Source organism: Haemaphysalis longicornis, unplaced genomic scaffold (genome assembly GCF_048455015.1).
Source record: "Haemaphysalis longicornis isolate Haplotype H1 unplaced genomic scaffold, Haemaphysalis longicornis Haplotype H1 scaffold_8, whole genome shotgun sequence".
Classification (NCBI taxonomy): Eukaryota; Metazoa; Arthropoda; class Arachnida; order Ixodida; family Ixodidae; genus Haemaphysalis; species Haemaphysalis longicornis.
The window spans coordinates 32733605-32758913 of NW_027526445.1; the positions used below are offsets into that span (position 1 = coordinate 32733605).

General features: G+C 48.5%; 1 protein-coding gene across 1 annotated transcript; it reads right to left on the bottom strand.

Annotated features, from left to right (window-relative positions):
* Nucleotides 1–1797: 1797 nt before the first annotated feature.
* LOC144148236 (uncharacterized) lies at nt 1798–20595 on the bottom strand. Its single transcript, XM_077679808.1, has 6 exons — nt 20549–20595; nt 19274–19339; nt 18994–19154; nt 12658–13023; nt 7099–7580; nt 1798–3182 (listed from the first exon to the last, which is right to left on the bottom strand). The coding sequence occupies exons 1-6, from the start codon at nt 20593–20595 to the stop codon at nt 2511–2513; spliced, it is 1794 nt and encodes a 597-aa protein (XP_077535934.1). The 3' UTR covers nt 1798–2510.
* Between the last annotated feature and the right edge of the window lie 4714 nt (nt 20596–25309).

Consider the following 25309-nt stretch of genomic DNA (forward strand, 5'->3'; position numbering starts at 1 on the left):
ACCGATTAACATCAAAACTGCACAATATGCGCAGCTGTCTCACCCCTGCATGGAGCATACGCAACGCTAAAACTCACTATTGCCATGATTGTTGACATGTATACAGATGTTCCTCCCCACACTCCATTTAAGAGATCCCTCGGGTCTTTCATCGCTGAAGAGTGAAATGGGCGGGCACTGAGGTTGTTGGCTAATTTATTGCACAAAGAATTTTCAGGTTCAAATAGAAGCATTCAGGGGTTGAAGCAGCACGTACACACACTGTCTACTGAAGTTTAATTCTTGCCATTTAGCAGATATATGAAAGAAATGGAGCCTCGCCATACCAACAAAGTGTGAGGGAAACATGAATATCCCGATATATGATACCAATGTTGGTGACAGCTGCTAAAACAGATTAGAAATAATGACACTTTCCTTTTATACCTTTACTATAATTAGTGCTAGCATATTCAATATTCTAGCACTAATTATAGTAAAGGGATTAGTAACGCGCGCACTCAATTCTGTTTCCGCCAAATGGCGGAAACAGAATTGTGTGGGTAGCTCTCACCAGTTTCTGCCTCCCATGTTTCCTCACCATCTGCGAGTTCAGCAATGTTGCCTCCCCACCACTTACACAGGATGGTACATTCTTCACCATTTGTGTAATTGCATGCTGGCAGTGGTAGCTCCTCCACAACGCAACATGTACCCAGCACACTACTCCAGTGCCAGTGCGAGTGTGCCCTTAAAGGTAAATACCGATCCACTTCCCGCACCAGCACGTAGGAATGCGCCTGGGAGTATCAACTCGCAGACGCTTTTGCTCTGGCCGCAATTACTCCTGCCCGAACTCTCCCCCAGTCGCTTCCCTCTCTTTATGCATCTCTTGGAGTGCAATTCTTCAAAATCCCCCCTACCCAATCAGTTAACATTGTCTGGATTCTAGCCTACTCCGCGGTAGGAGGCATTCAGGTGACCCACAGACCAGCACGAGAACTTACCTGCCGTGCTGGTCTAACTCCCACTGCCCACCGTGGTGTCCTATCGGCCCATGATCAACTGCAGCAGTACTATGAAAGTCACGAAGCAATGAGCATTACCATATCTCCCGCTGCCGCCATCCTTCTGCCCACACATCCCTCACCAATGCTTATGAGCGCTTACGGTAACTCCCCCAGACCAATTCCCTCGCAAGTTCTTCCCACCTCCGAAAGATCCATCCCTCAATTCTCTTCCCCCAATTGTCTCCTCTGTGAGTCCCTTAACAGGCTTCTTCATGCCACGTGGGCCTGTCCTCTCAACCCACTGCCCCTTCTCCAGCATCAAGCTGTGGGAGGAGGAACTGGGAAGCTCGCAACCGGGGAGGTTCAACCATTTTGGGTTGACCGAGCTGCCACTATCGCCGCAGCTGCCAGTCACCACGTGACCCTAAGCCAACTTGCTTTGTAAATAAAGTGATTACTTTCTCTGTTTCTCTCTGCATGTTCATAGCAGAACCTTAAAACTACCTGCACAAGGAACACGGGATGAACACTGTACAGGGGGGATTAAAAGAAATACGAAAAACGGAGCACACAGCCTCCGACGCATACCGCACCGTCTGGCTGCACTGTCAGTAAACTGCACGCATGCGTAGTTATTTCAGAGCGTTTGAGAGTGTGGCCTACTGTTAGGGGAAATGCTTGATAGAGAAGCGACGCCGGTCATTTATTTTGAGGCATGTTCTTATGCTCTGTCGCCACTGAGCATCCTGTTAGCTACTACATTCGGGAGCCAAGCGCAGCAGGCTGATTGCAGCTAGCATGATGCCCTTCAACGATCACCCTGCTCAGTGGCGACACAGCGTGAAAAGGCGCCTCAAAATAAACAACTGGCGTCGCTTCTTGATCAAGAATTTACCATAAATGTAGGCCACACTCTTAAACGCTCTCAAAGAAGTGTGCATGAGCGCAGTTTACTGACTTGGCAGCCAGACGGTGCGGCATGCGTCGGAGGCTGTGTGCTCCGTTGTTCGCATTTCTTTTAACCCCCCTGTACATCAGCTACTGTTCACCGACACAAACCCCAATTACAGTGTGACATTACATGACAGGTGTACACACAGTAGGTGTGTTTGCATGCATATCCAAGGTGATGCGTGGTGATTTGCCCTCTTTAAAGCCGTGTGCGTCTTTCTGCTTGTGTCCACCTAAAAAGCTACATCTTGTGGTCAAAATTGGCCCTTCAAGGTAGTGGGCCAGCTCCCAGCACATGCCACTGTCTGCCACAGGTCCCGTCCACAATCACGCCTCCTGGGCAAGCGTCGAGCGAGTGTCCCCGGGCTTACGAGGTTATCATATGGCGACGAACGTGGAAACTTTTGTTTGGAGCCGGGTCTTGTTGTGGGGTAAAATGGACTCTCTCTCTAAGCCCACAGCTCATGACATGCTGCACTACACTGCCTCGTAACAATCTGCAAAAACAGGCGTTGCTTCCTTCCGAACTCATTGAAGTGTCTGTGCACAAACCCTCCCCCTTTCCCCGCACTACTGTAGGTGGCCGTGCTCCTTCTCCTCGTGTGCCTTCTGCTGGAGGCGATACGTGAAGGCCATGGGGCAGAAGTGGCAGTGGAAGGGCCTCTCGCCCGTGTGCCTGCGCATGTGGCTGTCCAGCGTGCTCTTCTGGCTGAAGGCTGCGGGGCACAGCTGGCACCGGTAGGGGCGCTCACCCGTGTGGATGCGCACGTGCCTGTCCAGCGTGTTCTTCATGGCGAAGGCCTTGCCGCAGTAGCTGCACTGGTGCGGGCGTTCGCCCGTGTGGGTGCGCTGGTGGACGTCCAGGTGGACCTTCTGCGTGAAGAACTTGCCGCACTTGCTGCACTGGTGGGGGCGCTCGCCAGTGTGGGTGCACCGGTGCATCTTGAGATCACTCGGGTGCCGTGTCATGAAGCTGCACTGGTGACAGCGCAGCAGCCAACCACCTACCGGGGGACTGTGCTGCTGCTGGCTGTGGCCGCCCAGGGAGGGGGAACGACCTGCAATGGAAAGAAAGAGAAAAATTTGCAGCCCTTCCACCAACAAACACAAAAGATGACTTATCGTCTCCACTGGTGCCCAGCAAACCACTCTGTGCAAGCGAACATGCCTGGGCCACTGCCAACGAGCCCTATTCTTTCTTGCCAGCTCAGCAGTCTTTTGCTCAGAAGGCTTCAGAAATTTCTGCATCATGATTTGTCCAGGAACGGTGCATCTAGTGCCCCCACTCTAAAGAATGCCTTCCCTGATACCATTCTTTTGCTAGAAGCTGCTAAGCTTGTGGCTCACATGGGAGCCAAGGAAGTGTTAATCACTGACAGCGCTTTGCTATCCGCAGAACATTCGCATCCACTGTGTCAGCATTGCCAGGGTGGTTGCACCAGCACACAAGTACAGCTTGCACAGGCACATTAAGGTGATGCCGTTGGGTGCGCCCCGAGCTGGACACGTAATACATACATGCAAGCGTACAGTGGCACTGAGCAATGCAGGGGAATTAACCAGGGGTTGGTAAAACGGCTGATAAAATGAATACTCTCTGGTAACCAGAGTTACCATCAAATATAATCAACAATAACTTCACCTGAAACTGAGATTTGCAGGGCTCGTATACTTGCCCGAAAACGTGCTACTTCACCTGAACTAGATAATGTGCAGCGAGGCGAAGCAAACCAAAGTTGTTACGTCAGAAAATTGGGGACTTAATAAAGAAGCTGCACATTTTTCTCAGGCGCTCATCAATATGTTAAAGTGACATGCAAAATGATTTTCAAATATCTGTCACTTCCTAAACTCAGTTGCGAAGGTTTCTATGACAAAAACTGCCTCCAAGAATTTCAGAATGGCAAGACATTATCAAGACACTTATTACCGTCCCACACACTGCCACTGTGAAGGCCACTCTGTAGCTTCGGAATGAATGAGGAGTAATTGAAATAAACTATATTGCTACGGCTGCAAACTCCACCCCTATTGATGTTTACTGGCAACTGGAAGGCTACACGCTGCCACGGTGGACGTTGCTAACTTATTTGCACTGAAGGACACTTTTCTGGAGCAAATCAGAGAAAACCACATACTCGATTCACTTTTCACAAATGAACCAGATAATGTCACACCAGGAAATAGCACAATATCTGCTGCCTGCCAAATATATTTTAAGGGGACAGACAATAGATTTTTGTCGAGTATATGTTCTCTATCCCAAATGAAAGGGCATCTCTTAAAGCACCTTAACGAGAAACGGTTTCTCTAATAAAGCCCTAGAATTTCGATTTTTAAAAATCGAAATTTTTAGATCTAGGAGCTGTATGTGTCCTCCCAAAAATAATGCTGGCAACCATGACATACAGTAGAACGGCAACATACTTTTGTCTGTATGCTAGATGAAAAGCGATATTTAAACAGTTATCCCCAGCTAAAAAAAAGTGTGAGTCACAGGGTTTCTTATCTGGCTTCACATTGTGGAGGTCAGCATTTTGATTCTCACCCGGCGCGAACTTCTTTTTTTTTAAGCTGCTGTTGGCGTATTCGGAACCTGAAATCGAATATTTCGGCAGAAGAAACACCCCTGACTCAGGCATAATCGTCAAAGCTCCTTCATTGGGTCTGTTTACTGAACGCTGCAGGCGATTCTGGGCATGGAGGCTCAGTTAGCCACACTGAGAGAAACCCAGCGGCGGCGGGCGGCGTGTCTTAAAAATTTTCAAAATAATGTTTAAAAATACATATATACAATTTAAACTTATACAGATGGTTGTGTTAAAAGGTTTTCAATAAGTGAACCAACATTTCAGCAGCTACAGCAGCTGCTAGGTTTGCAGGTCACGTGACCAGAACACATTGTAGTGTCAAGTTTCTACACTACGAACCGCCACCCTTCCGATTTCACAAAGTTTGGTGCCAAATTAAAATTATTTCCGTCAATTTGTTTATATATTGCTTGTGGTTACCGGGCTATATAAAACGCTGGCTTTCATAAAGCTATAGAACATACACGCGACAAAAATCGGTGGTTTGTCCCTTTAAGGAACAGTGCTAGGACAGGTTTCTTTTGGCTGTATTTTGAAATTCCACCAATGTAAATATTTTTCAGGCATGAAATAACAGCAGTTTCCTCCTGGACACATTGTCATCGTTGATGTATACAGATGTTCCTCCCTAGCACCAATTTGAGAGATCTCTTGGGTCTTTCATCGCTGAAGAGTAAAATGGGCGGGAACTGAGGTTGTTGGCTAATTTATTGTATTTTCAGATTCGAATAGAAGTATTCAGAGATTGAAGTAGCAGAGACGCACACTAACTGTCTACCGAAGTTTAATTCTTGCCATTTAGTAGATATATGAAAGAAATGAAAGCACATCATACCAATAAAGTGGGAGGGAACATGAATATCTCAATATATAATACCAGCGTAAGGTGACAGCTGCTAAAACAGGTTAAAAATACCGACACTTCCCTCCTTTCCCCATACTATGGTTAGTGCTAGTACATTCAATACATTTACCAAATGGCGGAAACAAAGTTGATGGGCAGGTGTCATCAGTTGTATATTTCCCATGTTTCCACCCATCTGCATGTTCAGCAATCTCGCCTCTCCACCACTTACACAGGACGGTACAATCGTCACCACTTGTGAAACGGCATGCTGTCAGTGGTAGAGAGCGAAGCTTCCTTTGCTCAGGACATCTGTGACTGGCTCCCCTCCACATACCTCCCCCTACGCAACATGCACCCAGTACACTGTTCAGCACCTAGGTGCCAGCGTGCACATGCCCTCAGAGGTAAATACCCCTCCATCCCCCCTACCAGAATGTAGGTATACACCCGGGAGTGTATATCTACAGACCAATCTGCACATGCCTGCGAGACCGACATGCAGATGGCTTCGCACTGGCAATGGTAACTCCCCCAACTCTCCCCCAGTCTCTTCCCTCTCCTTATGCATCTCTTACAGTGCAATTCGGAGGAAATCCCCCTACCCAATCAGTTAACATCGTCTGCATTCCGGCCCACTCTGGGCTGGGAGGCACCGAGGTGGCTTATAAACCAGCACGAGAACTTTCCAGCCGTTCTGGTCTCGCTCCCATTACCCGCCGTGCTGCTCGATTGGCCCATGATCAACTGCAGCTGTACTACCACGTCATGGAGCAAAGAGCATTACCGCCTCTCGTGGCGCTGCCATCCCTCTGCCTACACATCCTTCACCAATGCTCAGGGGCGCTTGTGGCAACTCCTCCAGACCGATTCCCTCACGAGTTGTCCCCTCCACCACAAGATCCATCCCTCAGTTCCCTTACCCAATTGTCTCCACTGGGACTGCCTTTACACACTTACGCCATGTGGGCCTGTCCTCCCAACCCATATCCCTCCAGCATTGAGCCCTCGGACTTATGGCGCACTGGGCAATTTGCAATCGGGAGTCTCAACTATCTCTGCTTGACTGAGCTGTCTCCATTGCCGCAGCTGCCGGTCACCACGTGACCCTAAGCCAACTTGCTTTGTAAATAAAGTGATTACTTTCTCTTTTTCTGAATTCATAGCTGAACTTTAAAACTACCTGTACAAGGAACATGGGACAAGCACTGTGCATCAGCTGCTCTTCACCGACACAAAGATTCATGACAGCGCAGAATTACATGAGAGGTGTCCACACAGTAGACATGTTTGCAAGTGTAACCATGGTAATGCACTGGGATTCCTCCTCTTCAAAGAGATGATGTGCATCGCTTTGCTTGTGTCCGTCTGAATAGCTACAGCATGTGTTCAAAATTAGCCCTCCAAGATAGTGGGCCAGCTTTCGGCACATGCCACATGACCAAAAAGTGGATGCCACCATCTGCCACCGGTCTCATCCATAATCACAGATGCTGGGCCCAGGCTTACAAGGTTATGATGTGCGAAGAACGTGCAAATTTTCGTACAGAGCCAGGTCTTCTTGTAGGATCAAATGGACTCTCTCTGAGCCCCGACATCATGGCGTGCTGCACAACGCTGCTTCGTAACGACCTGCAAAAACGGGCGTCGCTTCCTCCTGATGTCAGAGGAGTGAGTGTCTGCACACATGCGCGGCTGTGCCCTCCTCCCCTGATGCTGCCTACTGGTGGTGGCCGTGCGCTGTCGCCTCGTGTGCCTTCTGCTGCAGGCGATGAGTGAAGGCCATGGGGCAGAAGCGGCAGTGGAAGGGCCTCTCGCCCAAGTGCCTGCGCAGGTGGCAGTTGAGCGTGCTCTTCTGGGTGAAGGCACTGACGCAGAGGTGGCAGCGGTAGGGCCTCTCGCCTGTGTGGGTGCGTAGGTGCCTGTCGAGCGTGGTCTTCAGGGCAAAGGTCCCAGGGCACAGGTGGCACTGGTACGGACGCTCGCCCGTGTGGGTGCGCCGGTGGACGTCCAGGTGGGCCTTTTGCGTGAAGGCCTTGCCGCAGTGGCCGCACTGGTGGGGGCGCTCGCCCGTGTGGATGCGCCGGTGCCTCCTCAGGTCACATGGGTGCCGCGTCATATAGCTGCACTGCTGGCACCGCAGCAGTTGAGGATCCGGCATGGAAGCGGGCTGCTGGCAGTTGCCACCCAGTGAGGGGGAACGGCCTGCAAAAGAAGGAAAGAGAAAAACTGAGAGCGCTTAAAACAACAAACAGAGCGACAAGCTATAGCATCTTCGTTGGTGCCGGGTAAGCTGCTCTGCACAAGCCAAACCCAACTGGGAACTTGCCAGCTCTGCCACCGAGCCCTATTCTTTCTTGCCACCTCAGCAGTCTTTCGCTCAAAAGGTTTTGAAAACTTCTGAATCATGGTTTGTCCAGGAACGGCGCGTCCGGTGCTCCCACACTAAAGAGCGCCTTCCCTGACACTATGCTTTTGCTAGAAGCTACTAAGCTCGTGACTCACAAGGGAGCCAAGGAAGTGTTAATCCCTGGAGGTACTGTGCTATCCACAGAACATTCACATTCACCGGCTCGGCAGTGCCAGGGTGGCTGCACTAGCACCTGTTTACAGTGCAAAGGTGCATTAAGTTGATCCCGTTGGATGTGCCCTGAGCTGCGCGCGTAATACATACGTGCAAGCGTACGGTGGCAAATAGCAATGCAGGGGAATCGATCAGGGTTTGGTAAAACAGCTGATAAAACGAGTACTCTCTGGTAACCAGAGTTACCATCAAATATACTGAACAATTACTTCACTGGAAACTGAGATATGCAGGGCTCACGTACTTGCCCCGAAACTTGCAAGTTCACCTAAACTAGATAATGTGCAGCGACGTGAAACTAACCAAAATTGAAGATTTAAACAATAAAGAAGCTGCGCATTTTTCTCAGGCGCTCGTGAATACGTGCGAGCAACATCCAAAATGAATTTCATACATCAGTCACACCCTCAACTCGGTTGTGAAGGTTTCTACGACACAAACTGCCTCCAAGCATCTCAGCCAACTTGTGTCAAAGTCTTACTGGACACAATACAAATGGGCATGGTGTCAAGTGAAATTTTGGAATGGCAAAACATTACAGTCTTACTTGTACGGTGTCAAGTGAACTTTAAGAATGGCAAAACATTACTGATGCAATTTTCACCGTCCCCACCACACAGCCACATCGTTCCCGACGCACATTTTGTACCTCGGGAATCAATGAGGAGCAATTACGCCCCTGTTGGTCGTTACTGGGACCAGAAACCTTCCTTCCAGGGAATAACTGGAAGGCTACACGCTGCCACGGTGGATGCTATTAACTTATTTGCACTTAAACACACTTTTTCGGAGCCTACCAGAGAAAATCACGTACTCGATTCACTTTTCACAAATGAACCAGATAATGCCATGCGAGGGTATAGCAAAAGACCTGCTGTCTGCCCAATAAACTTTTCAGGAACACTGTTAGAAGTGCTTTCTTGTGGCTGTGTTCTTAAGTTCTGCCCATGTAATTGTTCAACTGCTTGCCTAACACCTACAGTGTTTGTATGTCACAGGCAACAGGTGATAAAACAACACGCATGATCACGGCAACCCCATCAAACACGGCAATGACATCATACTAGCTTGCAGCGTGTTTTCCTGCTATTCCCACCTTCAAAATTTTGACATTTTTCTTGTTTGTAAGCATTGACATTTTGGTGCGAAATCATCACTTAACACAGTGCATCACAAATCCGCCGTCATGGAGGCAAACAAAGGGCACAGAACATCAGTGACGGATGCCCCACCCCCTGCCACAAACAGCTGACCTATCAAGGAACAAACAACCGGAGAAAGAATGGCGCCAAAGCTCTCAAAAACCTTTTGTAAACGAAGTAGACGAATGGAGTTGAAAAGAAAATTCGGATAATTTGAGCCTGGGTGGCAATGCACCCCGAGGCCTTCGGAACACGAGACAAGCACGTACATGTCCTCACCACGACGTCGGCTCGATGGCTGCAGCTAACAGAAGGTAAATCCAGCGAATGCACTGTGGACGTCAACTTAAAAATGTGTCAGAGACATGTACCGAGGCCTACGTGAGTAAACTGCACATGCTAATTATACAAGTAGCGATCGAGCAAAAAAAAAGTGCATTTCTGTATACAGTTAAACCTGGATGTAACGAACCTCTGTGCAATGAATTCCTGGATTTAACGATTTTTTTCATTTCCCCGTTGCCACCCCCATAGGAGCCCGTGTGTTTACGAGCTCCATGTAACGAAGTCGTTGCGACGGTTAACTTTGATGTAACGAATTCGCTGCTCTGATGAGCAATCGTTTTTTGCACTTTTTCTAAAAAATCGGCTGGAAAAATGCGCCAATTTAGCGAACTCCACCCGCAATGCAAACTACCATGCGTTTCCTGTAAGAGCGCGGTGTCAGTTAGGTCTGTTTGTCGGCATGTAGTCGCGCGTCTCCAGTGCCATGTGTGGTGTCGGTTCGTCGGTGTTATGAGTTCTGGTGCCAGAAAAAGGAAAAGTTTTGTCTTTTCAAGACAAGCTCGCAATTTCAAATGCCGTCTCAGCTGGGAAGAAAGAAGAATGTTGCCGCCCGGTACGGTATCCCAGCCAGCACCCTCGCAATGATTTTGAATGCAAAGAGCATCGAGTTAGCGAAAAAGGCACCCTTTAAGCATAAGCTCGGTCCTTGGAACGGGTTTAAGGCACCGAAAATGTCAAAACAAAGCGATACTCATGTTACGTTTGTGAATACGGTGGTAAGTGACCTCGCCGCTTTGGACTTCCCTGTAGTGACTAAGTTCATGGAAAATGATTGATTGATTGTAGGGTTTAACGCGCTGACGCAACGAAGGCGATGAGGCGCGCCGTAGCGGAGGGCTCCGGATTAATTTTGACCACCTGCAGGGGATCTTTAACGTGCGCCGAAATCTCGAACACACGGGCGTTTTTGCTTTTCGCCTCCATCAGAAAAGCGGCCGCTGCGGCCGGGAATCGAACCCGCGACCTCGTGCTCAGCAGCGCAACGCCTTAGCCACTGAGCCACCGCGGTGGGTAAGTTCATGGGAAAGCAGCAGGAGCATATCACACAGTTTTTCACCGTGAAGTAATTCGTTTAAAGGGTGAGTTCACCCTCATTGATGTCAAGCATTCTGGCTTCGTTTCTGCTTCATTCCCGCAAGCCCTAACCAGAAACCTGCTTGTAACGAAAAATTGCGAATTCTTGTCAACTTTGTTATATCCACGTTTAAACTGTAATGTCTGCTTTGCCCAATACCCAACAGCCATCGCACAATAATGCTTTCACATTCAAAACATCGTAACATGTCCTTCAAACTTTCGTGTTTCTTCACACAAAAGGCAGTACATGATGAACACGTGCTAAACACGCAGGCAACCCGCTAAATTTAGCCCTCACAACTTGCCACTCTGTCGTCACGGACAAAGTCAGCAATTCGATGGGGAGGGTGGTACGAGGAAAACAGTGCCTTTGAACGTGATTTTCTGATTTAAAAATACGCACGTAAATTCACCCAAAAAACTTATAACATCGCCTATGCGTTAAAAATTTAATTTGGGGGAGGGGGGACTAAATGTCCATGTCTGCATTTTTCCATTGTTGTGTACACGTCAGGGCACTTTAGACGCAGAGACTTGGTGGGCTCCAAGCATAACAGCTCGCACTTCCGTGAACCAAAAAAGTGTGTCACCTGAGGTTTAATACTGAAAAAGAATCTAACACATTGTTTCAATACTAGAAGAAGCTGTATCAACCCGCAATTTCATGGGAAGTATACATTTCAGCACCATGTGATGCTATGTTCAGCTCAGGTAACAAGCCAGCTGGAGTCGAATACATTTAGGTTATCACACTTGGAACACAGAGGTCACATAATAGCAGATACTATGGAAATGGAAGATTGGAGGGATCATTTAAATGAGGGAATGACTGTTTATAGCAATGACAGCACTGTGGCGGTTAGGCAGCTACCAAGAACCGCTTTGTGTTCGTTGTCTACTTTACTTTTTTAAGGCATTTCCTGCCTGAAAAGAGTGCAGGAGTAAGTAGGGGGGGAAAGTTCACACCTCCTCCCCCTCTCATGCTTGAAAAGAGTACAATTTATGGCCACTGAGGTTGCTGAATAATTCATGACACATTCAATTTTGAGGTTCAACTAGAACCCTCAGGAATTGAAAAACTGAACATTCACTGAAGCCAACTTACTACGGAAATTTACTACTGCTGCTTAGCAAATACGGCAGACTCCAGTTAAGACGAACTCTGTTAAGACAAACTTAACGGTAAAGACAAATAACACTTTTGCTCTCTTGCAACGTTCACAACGCAAAAAACCTCTGATAAAGACAAATTTCTGATAATACAAACAAACTTTCACGGCCCTTTTGAATTCTTCTTAACAAGAATCTAGTGTATATCAAAAAACGTAAACAAACCATGCCGCAAAAGTGGTGGAGTGCGAGACGACTTTCCCTCACATACAAAACCAATGTTTGGTATTCATTATTAAAAAGTAATGAAACCTCCCCTCCACTGTATTTTTCATTACGGTTTGCACTAGTTTGTTCAGTGCCTTTTCTAAACAGTGGAAACAAACTTCATTGGGTAGCTGGTGTAAGTTTATGTCAGTTGTGCTCCCTTACTCTCTAAATATTTCCAGTTGACCCTTACGACTATCTCCGGAAAAAGAACACGTGACAAGCACTGGACATCAACTGCTGTTTACCAACAGAAGGCACCACTACAGCGGGACACTACATGAGTGACATACGCAAAACTTGTGAACGCTTGCATGCGTATGCACGGTGACACATCCTGATTCCCACTTCCCCCAAAAGTTGCGTGTCTTCTTGCATGCGTCAGTCTGTAAAGCAGTTGCACATGTTCAAGTGGGCACTTCTCCCGAGATGAAGTGACTGACACACAATGCCACTGTCTGCCACAGGTCGCACCCACAACCAGACATCCAGCAGTAGCGCGGAACAATCGTCACCCAGCTGAGGAAGTGCCAACTTGACGACAAAGGACGCAATTTCCGCTCGGAGGCGTCCGCCCAGTTCCTGGCGCACTGCATACCACTGCGTTGTAGCGATCCGACAACGGGGTTGCTCCCCTCCGATCTCGTTGGAGCGCACACTGCCCTCCTCTCCACCTGGTGCACGACTTGCGGTGGCCGTGGGCCTCCTCCTTGTGCCGGAGATGGTGTGCGAAGACCGCTGGGCCCGAAGAGTCAGCGGGCGGAAGTGCCGGCCGCGTGGCTTCGCAGGTGGGAAGCAAGGCTGGAACCCTGGGTGAAGGCCCTGGGGCACAGATGGCAGCGGAAGGGGCACTCGCCCGTGTGGATGCGCAGGTGGGCGTTGAGGTGGGTCTTCTGCGTGAAGGCCTTGCCGCAGTGGCTGCAGGGGTGGGGGCGCTCGCCCGTGTGCTGCCGCTGGTGCCTCACCAGGTGGCTCTTGCGCAGCGTCACGTAGCTGCACTGCTGGCAGTAAAGCAGCCGACGACTCCGAGGGCGCGCATGCTGCACGCTATGGCCATCCGGAGCGGGGGAAGGGACTGCGACAAAGACAGAGAAGAAAAAATTGAGAGCCCTTCCACCAAAACATGCCCAGGCAGTGTGTCAGCACGGAGGCACAAGGGGAAAGAACCAGCAAGCATGAAAGAGGACGGGACAGCTTCTATTGGTACAAGGCAAGCCACTCTCTGCAGGTCTCGCGTTGCTCAGCAATGCACGCGCCCTCGCATTCTTGCCAGCTGAGCGGCCTTTTGCTCGGGAGGCTTGGAAAATTTCTGAATCGCAGTTTGTTCAAGCATGGCGCGTTCTAGTGGTCTCACACAAAATTTTCGCTTGTGACAACACCACTTGCATTGAAGGCTGCTAAGTTCATGTGCACAGTCGAACCTCGTTTTAACGAAGTACTATCGGGGCAGTAAATTAGTTCATTATATCTGATACAGTTAAACCTCGATGTAACGACGGTCGTAAAATTCGTATTTTACTTCATTACATTGAAATTTCGCTATATTGAAATTCGCGGTTATAATGAAGTGTTCATCGCGTGAAGCGTTTCCTGCAGACGAAAACGTGGCGTGCATACATGGCTGGCGCTCTGTTTCTGTTTCTGCCGGAGCTTAATCATCTACGCGGGCATCAGTGTGAACCGCATGGAGCGTTTTCATTCCAAAAAAACGCCCCCCGCAAGCCAAAGGCGCGCTGACGCAGCCGCGGAGACCACTCGCACGATGCGGGTAGCTCCAGCGACCGCTTCTAATCGCTCGCTGAAGTGCAACCCGAGGGGCAAACGAAAGGGCCCTGCGAGAAAAAAAGCGGATAACGTGGGCGAAATTTTCACTGTAAAACGTCATACGTGCCGCTTACGAAAGCGCTTATCAAATATCTTCTGCCGTGATAAGCCTAATCGTCTCTGGTGGGGCCAGCCAGCATCCCCGAGCGCTTCGAAGATCCCGCCTTAGGGTGCGCGCCTCCTCATTGGCGAAACTGGTCAGGCTCCTCCTACTGCCGCGCGCAGTGCGAGTCGATTTCTGGTAATGGCAGCAGCCGCCGCCGGCGCGCAATCGCGGACGCTGTTGTGAAAAAAAGGCACGCTCAAGGCTCATAAAGATTCACATTTCAATGCTTGCTGGAACGATGGAACCCAACAAGCATGAGCGAACTTGAACAAAGGGCAAAGCGACGGCATACGGCGGCGGCGGCGGCGGCCCTGCCAGAGATGATTAGGCTTACCACCGTGGAGGGTATTTGATGGACGCTTTCGTAGCGGTGCGTATGACGTTTTACATCGAAAATTTCGCCCACGTTATCCGTTATATATATATATATATATACATTTTTTCCTCGCATGCCCCTCTCGTTTGCCCTCAAGTTTCGTTTCGGCGAGTGAATAGAAGCGGTTGCTTGAGCTACCCGCATCGCGAAGGTTGTCTGCGCGGCTCCGTCAGCGTGCCTGTGGCTTGCGGGGCGTGTTCTTGCGTGAAGAAAATGCTCTATGCGGTTCACGCTGATGCCCGTGTAGACGATTAAGCTCCGACAGAAACAGTGCACCAGCCGTGTATGCACGCCACGCAGTTTGTAGGCAAGGAGCTCGCTAGCGGATTCTGTGGCTCGCGGCATTGGGCGGCCCATGTCGCTGTTCGCGTTTTATTAGACCCCGTTCCGGTGCTTGCGTCTCCCAAAATCACTTCTAAAATTAAAATTTTGTGCCTAGTTCTCCATAAAATTTCGTTACATTGAAATTTCGGCAAATGGGACTTCGTTACACAGAGGGTGGAAATACATGGTGTGCATACACTTGAAGTAACAAAAAAATTCGTGGTTCGTTACATCAAGGGTTTCGTTATATTGAAGTTTGTTACATCAAGGTTTAACTGTATTCATTATAGTAACTGTAGAAATAAAAATTGGCTCTAAAAATAAATCGGCAATCTGGCTCATGCAACAATCCTACATAAAAAACGCATTGTTCTAGGTTTCAAACCCACTATAAACGAGGTAGTCCTTATCTGTCTCCTTGTGGCATTTCAAACTAAACAGACTGGAATGTGGGAACGTTAAATTACAACAGAACAAAGTTCCTTCGGTAAAACAGGCCTGTGTTCTTATTTACTTGGAGGAGGATTTGGCCTTCGCCTGGTGGCTTTTCGCAGTCTGAGCAGAATGAAGTTTTCACGGTGTCCACGCAATAATGAGCCTTAAGCTACTAAAAAACGGTTGTTTTGTCTCACTCTTTTTTTTTTTAATTTTGCTTTGAGTATGCTAGCTGTCGAGTTTGTAGCCTCGCGGGAGCCAAACATTTTTTCATTATAGCCGATATTGCGCGGCTCTCAAGGATTCGGTTTCGATATAAAAAGAATAGGTGTCACTGAAATGAAGCATGACCAAATAAACTTTGTACTTAGTTCGCTATATCCGATAATTCGCTATATCAGTGTTCGCTATAACCAGGTTCGACTGTACTTGAAAATGATATAAGCTGGTCACAACACTAGTATCCCAAAATGTATCCCCCCCCACCAAGTGGACACTCAATTCGTCGGAGACTTTCTAAGTACGTTCGCGTCACCTCAATGCGGCTGCGTCTGCCTCAGCCTGCATACCCGACTTTCATACACACGTACACGATCAAACAACAAAAACACAGGTCGCAAGAGTTAAAAAGAACAGTGTGTTGCACAGTTGAGAGAAGCATGCCTTTTCTACTACTAGTTCCACTATGTTGAAAATCTTGGCAGTGGTCACAGAGTTCAGCACTGTAGGTAATATGCACAGAAATTGGGCTATCCGACAGCCTGATACGCAGTAGAAGAGAAAAAAAATACTGCCTTATTCTGCACAGGTTCCGAACAGCAAAGCGTGTTAGTTAAAACTAACAATTCTGTCCGCTGCCACTCAGAGTAGCCTCTTACAAGAGGTAATAAATGTTTCAAAAGCAACATGCGTGAAAAAAAAAAAAAAACAGTTAAAGCAAGCACAGAAACATCTTTGCATTATGAGCACAATTGTGGCCTGATTGATGACCGAACAGTTTACAAGCTAAAAAAGATGCCGTATTCATTTGGTTACAGGTCGACCGCTTTTTCGAAAATACCACAGGCAGTATCCGGGAAGTCAGCCTGCTGTCATTACCAAAGATAGCCAACCCAGTGTAAGAACTAGAGAACGTCCACATGAAATCGTCACCACATGCAGCCTGGCATATCCAGATCGCACTTCTTGCCTTCGGGTGGGCAAGAAATAATTCGCAAAATTTCCCGGCAAAGTAAGTCTATACAGTGGACACGGGAACAACACACAATAAGTCTCACGGGAATCTCAAAGGGGAATGCAGGTGCCCAGCATCATTTTAAAGCGAAGCTTTCTATGCCGCACCTATGGCATAAAACGCACCACACAAAGGTAAACTTTACACAATGGGTTTCACAGAACAATAGTGATGATAAGTGAAGGCACTTCAAGAACCCCAAGAAAAAAAAAATGCTTCTGTGGTCAGAATCGAACCGGGGACGGTACTCTCATGTCTTGTCCGTATTGTGTCCGTTTCAAAAGTGTCCGTTTTGAGCAAGCCCTGATTGGCTAAAAGCGAACACCCGGATGTGACGCCATGAAAGCACGGTGGAGCTATGAGTGGCAGCTTCTTGGACAAGACGATTCGGAGCAGACAATTTTCCGTAGCCTTGTTGTTGGTTCGCTGGTGGAACAATAAACGCATAAAAGATAGTTTAACATAGGTTTAGTTGTTTAAAATATGTTTACAAGAACAGTTGCGCAAAAGTCAACCCAAAGTTCACCTACCGCTGGAATTACGTCACAATAAAACAGGTACAAAACGGACGTTTTCAAAACGGACAAACACGAGAATATCGCCCGTGGGTCCCTTGCTTCATGAAGCCAACATCTATCCGACTGCGCCATTTTGATATGATCGAACCGGTTTGCATTTTGGACTTTGACTCAGGATGCATGGGAGGAAGCTTTGCATTTTAATCATCTTTCACTTAAGAAAGGGGCTTTGATGTTTAAACCAGCCTTTTCAACAGTCAACTTCAATGTGCATATTTTCCTGCTGTTGAGTGCATGTCCATGCATGTCAGACATGGAGAGTTGGCTGGCTCCCAGCATGATAAGCTTGTACTTCCATAACCCAGCTCAGCATGTGACCTGAAGTTCACTAAAAAAATGCGAAAAACTGTTTCAATACTAGAAGAAGCTGTATGAACCGAAAAATTTAGTTCTAGCAAAGAGCTCACTGCAAGCGCTGTACACACTTGTCTATAACAAAGCTTGCCTACTTCCAGCCTTACACTCCCTTCTAGAAATAAATTTGAACGAAACTACTGCGGCATCCCGACGTCTGAGCCAACCACTTCTGTCCTTGAATATGCAGGAAACGTTTGCGTCTACAGTTTGAGAGATAACTAGTTGAAGTTGACTCGCTGTTATGGACCAGTGTGTTGCACGCTGTACCTGATGCAATGTTGCAGCTCGGACTACTTTTGGAGAAGAGTGCTGGCTAGAGTTCAATGCATTTAAATCATTGTGTTGGTGATGCCCGGGTCACATAACATGCAGATATGAAGGTGGAAACAGCAGACTCAAGGGATCTTTCAAGTTGGAGGGGGAATAAAGGTTTTCTGTCACGATGACACTGAGTCTGGCAGGCAGCTACAAAGAGGCACTTTGTCGGTAGATTTTTTCAACCATGAAAGCCTAGTAGCTGCCTCCAAGACAATGTGCTTGGGAGGCATTGTTGCTGTACAGCGCTGTTCCTCCCACCTCCACTGAAGGGATCCCCCAGGTCTTTCATCGCTGAAGAGTAAAACATGCAGGCACTCAGGTTGTTGGATAATTAATTTTGCGAAGAATTTTTAAGGTTCGGATAAAAACATTCAGCATTCAGGGAGTGAAGAAACACATCATGATATGTACACTGATGTACGAACAACGGAGTGTGTGGCTTTTAGTACATGCCGTGCATCCTCGCAATGAGCCGCGTATGCACAGTAGAAATGAGTGTTCGGGACCAACCTTGGTATGAAAGACCATCGCCATTCCATCATCTTTTGTGCGCTGGGCACAAAACTAAAATAAAAAGAATATGGTTGTGTGCACCGTTTTCACTCGGCGCAGCAATGAAGTTAGACGCGGACGCCAAACATGGCGGGAAGACAAACTAAAATGCTCACACGGCGAACGTAAGACTTTCCATACCAAGGTTGGGGACGAACTCATGCAACTTGTTTGTATGGCGCATACGTGGCTTGTCACCAGCCTATGTACACTGATGCCAGCTGCCTATTGAAGTTTACACTTACCATCTCATGGGTACATCAGCGAAATGTAACCAAACAGTGCCAAGAAAGGGGTCGGGGACATAACTATCTCTATATATAATACTAGTGTTATGCATCACCGGTTAAAAACAATAAACAATATTGACCCTTTTCTTCTTTTCTCTTTTTTCACATTATGGCCTGTGCTCGTTCCTTCAATACATTTGCTAAACGGTGAAAACAAATTTGGATGGTAGTTGGCATCGGTTCATGCCTGTCATGTTTCTTCAATCTCTGAATGTTCATGCGTACACCTTAAAATTACCTCCACAAGAAGAACGTGAGACATGCAGCGGACATCAACTGCTGCTGACCAACAGAAGGCACCATCAAAGTGGGAGGTTACATGACAGACATAAACACAGTGTAGACATTTGCACGCATAACAATGGTAACACATTACAACTCCTCCATTTCGAAAGGGGCACGTCTTTTCGTTCAGTCGGTCTGCAAAGCTGTTGCCTGTGTTAAGTGGGCACTTGTCACGAGATGCCAGTGATTAGCACAAGATGCCACTGTCTGCCAGATTTCCCACTTACAATCAACCTTCCCGCACCAGCGTAGAGCACCTGCCACCCGGCTGGTGAAGCGGCAATGCAAAGACCAACGTGGAAATTTTCGCTTGGAGTCAAGTCAAGCGGCGTGCTGCACAACACGGCTTCACAACTATCCACAAGAGGGGCCTTGTTCTCCCCTCTGCCATGACGAGAGTGAGTGCGCGCCCACCGTCCTCCTCCTCTCCTCCTGCTGCACTACTGGCTGTAGCCGTGCACTTCTTTGTGCGTCCTCTGCTGGAGACGGCCCGCAAATACCCAGCGCCACAAAAGTCATCGAGCGTGTGCACGCCTGGCCGTGTGGGCGTGCACACGCTTGACCAGGCCACCTTTCTGGGCAAATGCCATCGGGCACAGGTGGCACTGGTATGGACGCTCGCCCGTGTGGATGCGCAGGTGGGCCTTCCACCTGAAGGCCTTGCCGCAGCGGCTGCACTGGTGCGGGCGCTCACAGTGCCGTGAAGCTGCACAGCAGGCAGCCCAGCAGCCGACCACCCGGCAGGGGACCGGGCTGCTGGCTGTGGCCACCCACGGAGGGGAAACAGCCTGCAACTGGGAGAAAGGAAAAAAAACGGAGATTCCTTCCCCCGATCAACACAGTGGCAGTACATCAATGCGTCTGCAGCGAGGAAGAAAACGAAATAACAAACACAAAAGAGGAGCTAGCGTCTCCGTAGGTGCCGGGCGAGCCGCACTGCACAAGCCCAACATACTCGGCCACTGCCTACAAATGCTGATGAGCCCTCCTCTTTCTTGCTGGCTAGGCAGCTGGTCCCTCAGGAGGCCTTACTGGAACCACAGCTTGTTGAGGAATAACCTATGCAGTGCTCTCAGGCTGAGAAAATCCCCAATCATAGCGTGCATTGTGTTGAAAGCTGCTAAGTTCATGCCAACCCGAAAGTTTCAAAAATCTGGGTTTTTTCTAGCCACACTGCTGGTGTCCCAAAAAGGCATCACCCAGAAATGGCCAACCAATTCAACCAGCCCTTCCTAAGCAAGTTCACGTCACCTCGTTGTGACTGTTCCTGCATCAGCCTATATGCCCAACTTCCTCGTCCACACACACCCGATCAAAGAACGATAAAAAAACAGGTTGAGACTTAAAAACAGCATTGTCTGTATTGGCAGACTGATCTAAACAGACCACACCACACACGACGTTTGAACTTCGCGCATGCTCTATGAACATTCCACCTGTTTGCCTTTTTTCCTTCACATCTTTAAACACTGTGTCTGAATAAACCAACTAGTTCTTTTCCTCCTTGAACTGGCTCGCTTGTGTCTCACAAGATCATCATTAAAACTTGGTGTCAGGTGTGGACTGGAATAGGAGTGATGTTTGGCAGTGGTTTTTGTTGGCTTTCACCGTTGCGACAAGTGCTGTGTGACGTGGCGTCACTCGAGTTGAAGGGGTGTCCAGTCTTTAGGGGGGAGGAGTGTGGGAATCGTGGAGAACTGCCACACACAATCCCAAGCCAGTGCGTGTCTCAGGAAGAGACGCGTTGCACTGAAACCGGTCCGGCGCTCTGCTTGTTCGTTGGCGCCCTGAGAGACGGCACCACCGGTTTGTGGTTCCAGGTGCACTGGCTGTGTGAACGTGTGCACGCGGAAGACAGAGAGGGTCAGATTGGAGAGCCAGTCTGTGAGAGGTCCACGAAACAGTGCGGCTGTGCCGTAACATGCATCTCAGGTGGGGACTGTTGTTGTCGCGCGCCGGGAGTGCCTGCCTCCCGTTTGCGATCACGACCAGGAAGGCGTCATTCGTGAACGCCATCGAGCCTTGTGCTCGCATGCTTTGGGATTCCCAAATAAACGGCTGTGCTTCGGCACTACTGTCTACTGTGTTCTCGTAGCAGCGAACCTCGTTGGGCTACCGTAGGCTCGGGAGCCCGCGTGGTTGACACGCCAGGAGTTAGCGTGGTGGCCGACGCAGGAGTACTGGATAGGTCGCCCCAAGAACCCCACATATTCCACAGCATGGCCAATGACACCAGGTTAGAAGTGTACACTAATTTTGTCTTCAATGCAGGCCAACTGTCCAGCAGGATTATGACATCGTCATCAAAAACTTCAACGAGTACTGCACACGCATTGCCACTGAACGAGGTGCACAAGCACTGACTCTTTCGCCAATGAGTGCATGCGCCAGGTGAGCCAGGTGTTCACAAATTCATGTAACTTTGGCACATTGGTGTATTCGATGATACGCGACAAAACTGTTTCCAGAACGAACAGATGAAAATTGCGGGAAAAGACTACGTGATAACCACACGCTGGTGAAAACGGAACATGTGTGCAAGGCAGTGGAGCTGACAGCCAGTCAAAACGAGCTCTGGGAATGAGAACTTCAAGTCAGCACCCCAGGTGAAAATGTATGTTTTTTTCCAGCTGGATTATTGAACCAGAAATTTCCTCTAGCTAGAAATATTCTAGCTAGAAATAGCAGAATTTCTAGCTAAAAATTCAGTTTCTACAGTAAAGCCCGCTTATATCGAACAGCGCGAGGATTGTAAAATAGTTCGATATATCAATAATTCGATATAGAAAGTGAAGCAAAAAAAACTTATATGAGAGCAATCTTGCCGATGGAGTCACGAGCTAACGCTGAGCTCTTACCACCCCGCAGTTCACTATTGATACGACACTTTCTCGGAAAGAAAACATTAATTTATTCGGGCGGAAGAACTGCGTGAGTGTAGCCTGCTTCTTGGAGCACAACGCGTTGCTGGTGAATGCTTGCTCCACGGTACCAAAACAGTCGACAAGCACTAGACCGATGCCCTCAATGGCACTGGAGTATCGCCGTAGCAGGGCCACGGCAGCGACGGCTTCCCTTGTGCTCAGAAGCGGTATGGAGTCCTCGCCATCTTCGACAGAGCGGAGACAACCATCGATACAAGCGAATAACGGTGAACCCAGCGAACCGAGCAAGTGCGGGCAGCGAGTGGCGCGAACTTGAAGTTCGGTGACACCGCAGCCCGCAGCGCCCAATGTGGCGCTTTCGGCTCCAACAGCATGCATGCGTGGAGCTGGTCCACTCTGCCACGGCCGGTTTGGATGCGCCCGAGCTCACGCTGGAGTCACAAGCGACACCCGCGCCACCGCTGCGCGCCGATGTTAGCGGGGAAGCCTGCCGTATGCCTAAGGAGAGCGAAAAATCCCGCGCGGGAGAGTTCGATATATCCATTGGAAGCAAAATCGCGTTCGATATAAAAAGTTTTACATACATGTAATTTTTACCAGAATTATACAAGGGTTCGATATAGGCAATAATTCGATATATCCATGTTCGATATAAGCGGGCTTTACTGTAGTTCATTTCTAGCTGAATTGAGATTTACTTCCACCTAGCATTTGTCATTCCAGCTAGAAGAAAAAAAACCCGCAAGCTGGAACTAATCGTCTCTAGCTAGACTAAGAATTTTTCTAGCTAGAAGCTGTTGATTCCGGCTAGAATGTAATAATCTAGTCAGAAATGAAGCTGGAAATTATGATTTCTTGCTGGAATGCTCTTTCCATTTTCACGGGGGACAGTGAAGACAATGCTCGTTCCCGAGCCTCATGTGGCACACAACGACGACGAAACGCAAAAAAGTCCCGTCGACTCCGCGAATATACCAAGTAACTCCGAGACAAGTGCAAGGTTTAAGTGCCGAGGTGTGTGCGGAGACATGCGGTATGGAGTTGCCCAGCATTTGGTGGCACCTATTGGCGATGTGGAGGCAGAAATCATTTCGCAATTAGCTGCAAGCACAACAAGCAAGTTGTAGAAACCAAAGACAGCGAGGAAGACTTCAGCATCCTCAACATCTGTGTCGAGTGGGTCATGCACGAATGTGACTGAGTGGTCAAAGCTCGCGTTGCAAACAAAGTGTTCAAACTCAAAATGGACACAGACGCTCGAGCAACTCTTCTGCCAAACTGCATGTATGAGTGCCTGCAACAAAGCATGCCACTGAGAGCTAGTAGCTGTATGCTACATTCGCGCGACGGAAGGATCATCAAGCATCTCTGGCTTGTAACAACAATGGCCACCATAGGTGACAAGTCAGCTGAGATCGCCTTTTTTTGCGGCAAAGAAGGGACGCCAAGCCATTCCAGGACCTCATGCCAGTGAGACAGTTCCCTCAAGCTTTTGCTGGCACGGGGTGCCTTCAACGCCCACATAGGGCGGTACTCAAAGATGGCGCCATACCTGTTGTTCAGACGGCCTGGCATGTGCCTCTCAATGGGAACTCCACTTAATGACGAAGGCAGTGCACAGAAGAGCCAACAGAGTGGGTGAGTCAGGAAAAACAACGGCAAGCTAAAAATATGCGTGGACTTGCAATGAGTGATCAAAGCGTGAACACTACAAGGGGCCATGACAAGTAGACATCGAGGCAGAAATCGCGAGAGTGAATTTTTTTTCGTGCCTTGATGCTAAATCAGGCTTTCACCAAATACCACTTGAAGACACATGCACCAGAATATGCACATTCAAAACTCCTTTCAGGCAGTATTGGTTTTGCAGACAACTGTTTTGGATCGCATCTGCCTTGGAAGTCTTTCACACGATTGGGAGTACGTGCTTATGTACACTAGATACTTTTATATGGGCGCCCACACGAGCAGAACACGATGACAGGCTGAGGGCTGTACTGAAAGCAGCATGCAATGCAGGCCACACATTGAACATGGTGAAATAGGGGCGACGAAGACTGCCTTTTAGGTCACATGATCTCGGACGAGGGCGAACAGCTACGTCCCGCTGTTGCGAGCTCCACGCTTGGTATGCTAGCACCCGCCAACAAACTAGGGAAACATCGAATGTTAGGCGTTGCTCATTGCTTTGGAAAGTATTTGCCTGCACTGGCTGAGAAAATGCAACCGATCTGGCCGCTGATCAAAAAGGACACATTGTTGCAGGGGGGTGAAAATCATGCCAGGGAATAAAATGCGCTGCACCAGTGCCCAAGCAGGCAGCCTGCATTAGCCATTCTCGATTCAAGAAGAGAGACCAGCATGCTTCGCAAAGCGACATAGGGTCAGCTCTTGTGCAGCGGTACGGGGAAACATAAAAAACGGTAGCTTATGCTCTGCGAGTTCAGGCGGATTCCCAAAAAGATACTCCCAAATTGAAAAATAAACCATGGCAGTAGTGTTTGGAAGCGAAAAGTTCCATCATTTCGCATACGGATGGAAGGTTATCCTCAAAACCAATCACCGCACACCGACGGCAATATCACCAAAAGCCATTGGCAAAATGCCGCCACAACTGCAGCGTTTTTTCCCTTTACCTGTTGAAATATGACACTTTATTCCAGGAAGCCAGCTGGTACTGGTTGAAATATGCTGTGACGGGCTCCAGTCAGCAGACCTCACAACGACAAAGACTACGAGTACGTGGAAGTCCGTGTCTAAACGCTGCATCGTTTGTCAGCAAGGCAAATCTAGCACAGTCGACGCAGGAAACAAACAACACTGGTTATCTCGCGTGCGTCATTGTATCCTTAGGAACTAACAAGCCGACGGACAGACAGCTTAAGTCCTTCTCTGATGAACTGACCGAGATAAATGGTGCGTTGTTCAAAGGTTGCAAGGTCGTCATTCCCACATATATGCGGCGGGAGATACATGACAGGCACATGGGGTTCAACAAGTGCAAATCACGAGCCCGACTGGTCATCTTTTGGCCAGGTATTAATGCAGACGAATAATGCTCCCATGAACAAGTGCACAGTTTGCAGAAAGTATGCCTATAAACAACGAAGCGTCATGATGCAACCTGTTCTCAAGCGCACACGTGGTACAGAGTCGGTGTAGACATATTTGAGTACAGTCGAATCCCGCTACAACGAAACTGACGGGACGTGCAAAAAATTTCGTTGAAGCGAAAATTCGTTGAAGCGAAATCTGCCCCAACTCAGCTCGGAAGGGCAAGAAAAATAGCACGGTATATTTCCGCATCATTGGCGGCATAATACAATGTTTAGAAAAAAGAGTGACGCGCAGTAACGTCGTGTTTAGTCAGATAACAAACATACCGATGGTTATATGTTTTTTTACCAGCACCCGAAGAGCGCGATACTGAGGAGAAGGGGAGAGGTGAAGAAATGCAGGCGCAAAGCGTATTGCTGTGCAACAAGGCGCTTCCACCGAGCTGATTACTTGCAAATAGCTGCTACGCGGTTGGAAGCCCCCCTCTCGCTTGTGGCAGGAACGGCGCCGTTATCTTAATTATCCTCCGACTGGGCACGGCAGCAACTGACCTTGGCAGGCAAGCCGCGCGCGCTTGCATTTATTGCGATCGCCAGCTCGCAACTAAGATAGGATGACGCGGGTTTAAGACTAAACACAAACATTATTTTTGCTCTTGACTTTGAAGAATTGTAGCAGGAAAAGTGCAAGGGCAGCTGCTTACAACACATACATGACGACGCTGCGCAAGCAGCCATGCCAGCAGCAGAGCACATTCGCGCGATTTCAACTGGATACGGATTGGCCAT

Excerpts from the sequence above, each read along its gene's own strand:
- LOC144148236 (XM_077679808.1), bottom strand. The coding sequence starts at position 20,595 with ATGGCGTTCACGAATGACGCCTTCCTGGTCGTGATCGCAAACGGGAG. Across the intron at positions 19,340-20,548 it reads GTCGTGATCGCAAACGGGAG|CCAGCAGCCCGGTCCCCTGC; the intron begins GCAGGCACTCCC and ends GGGTGGCCACAG. Across the intron at positions 19,155-19,273 it reads CTGTGCAGCTTCACGGCACT|AAAGGTGGCCTGGTCAAGCG; the intron begins GTGAGCGCCCGC and ends GCATTTGCCCAG.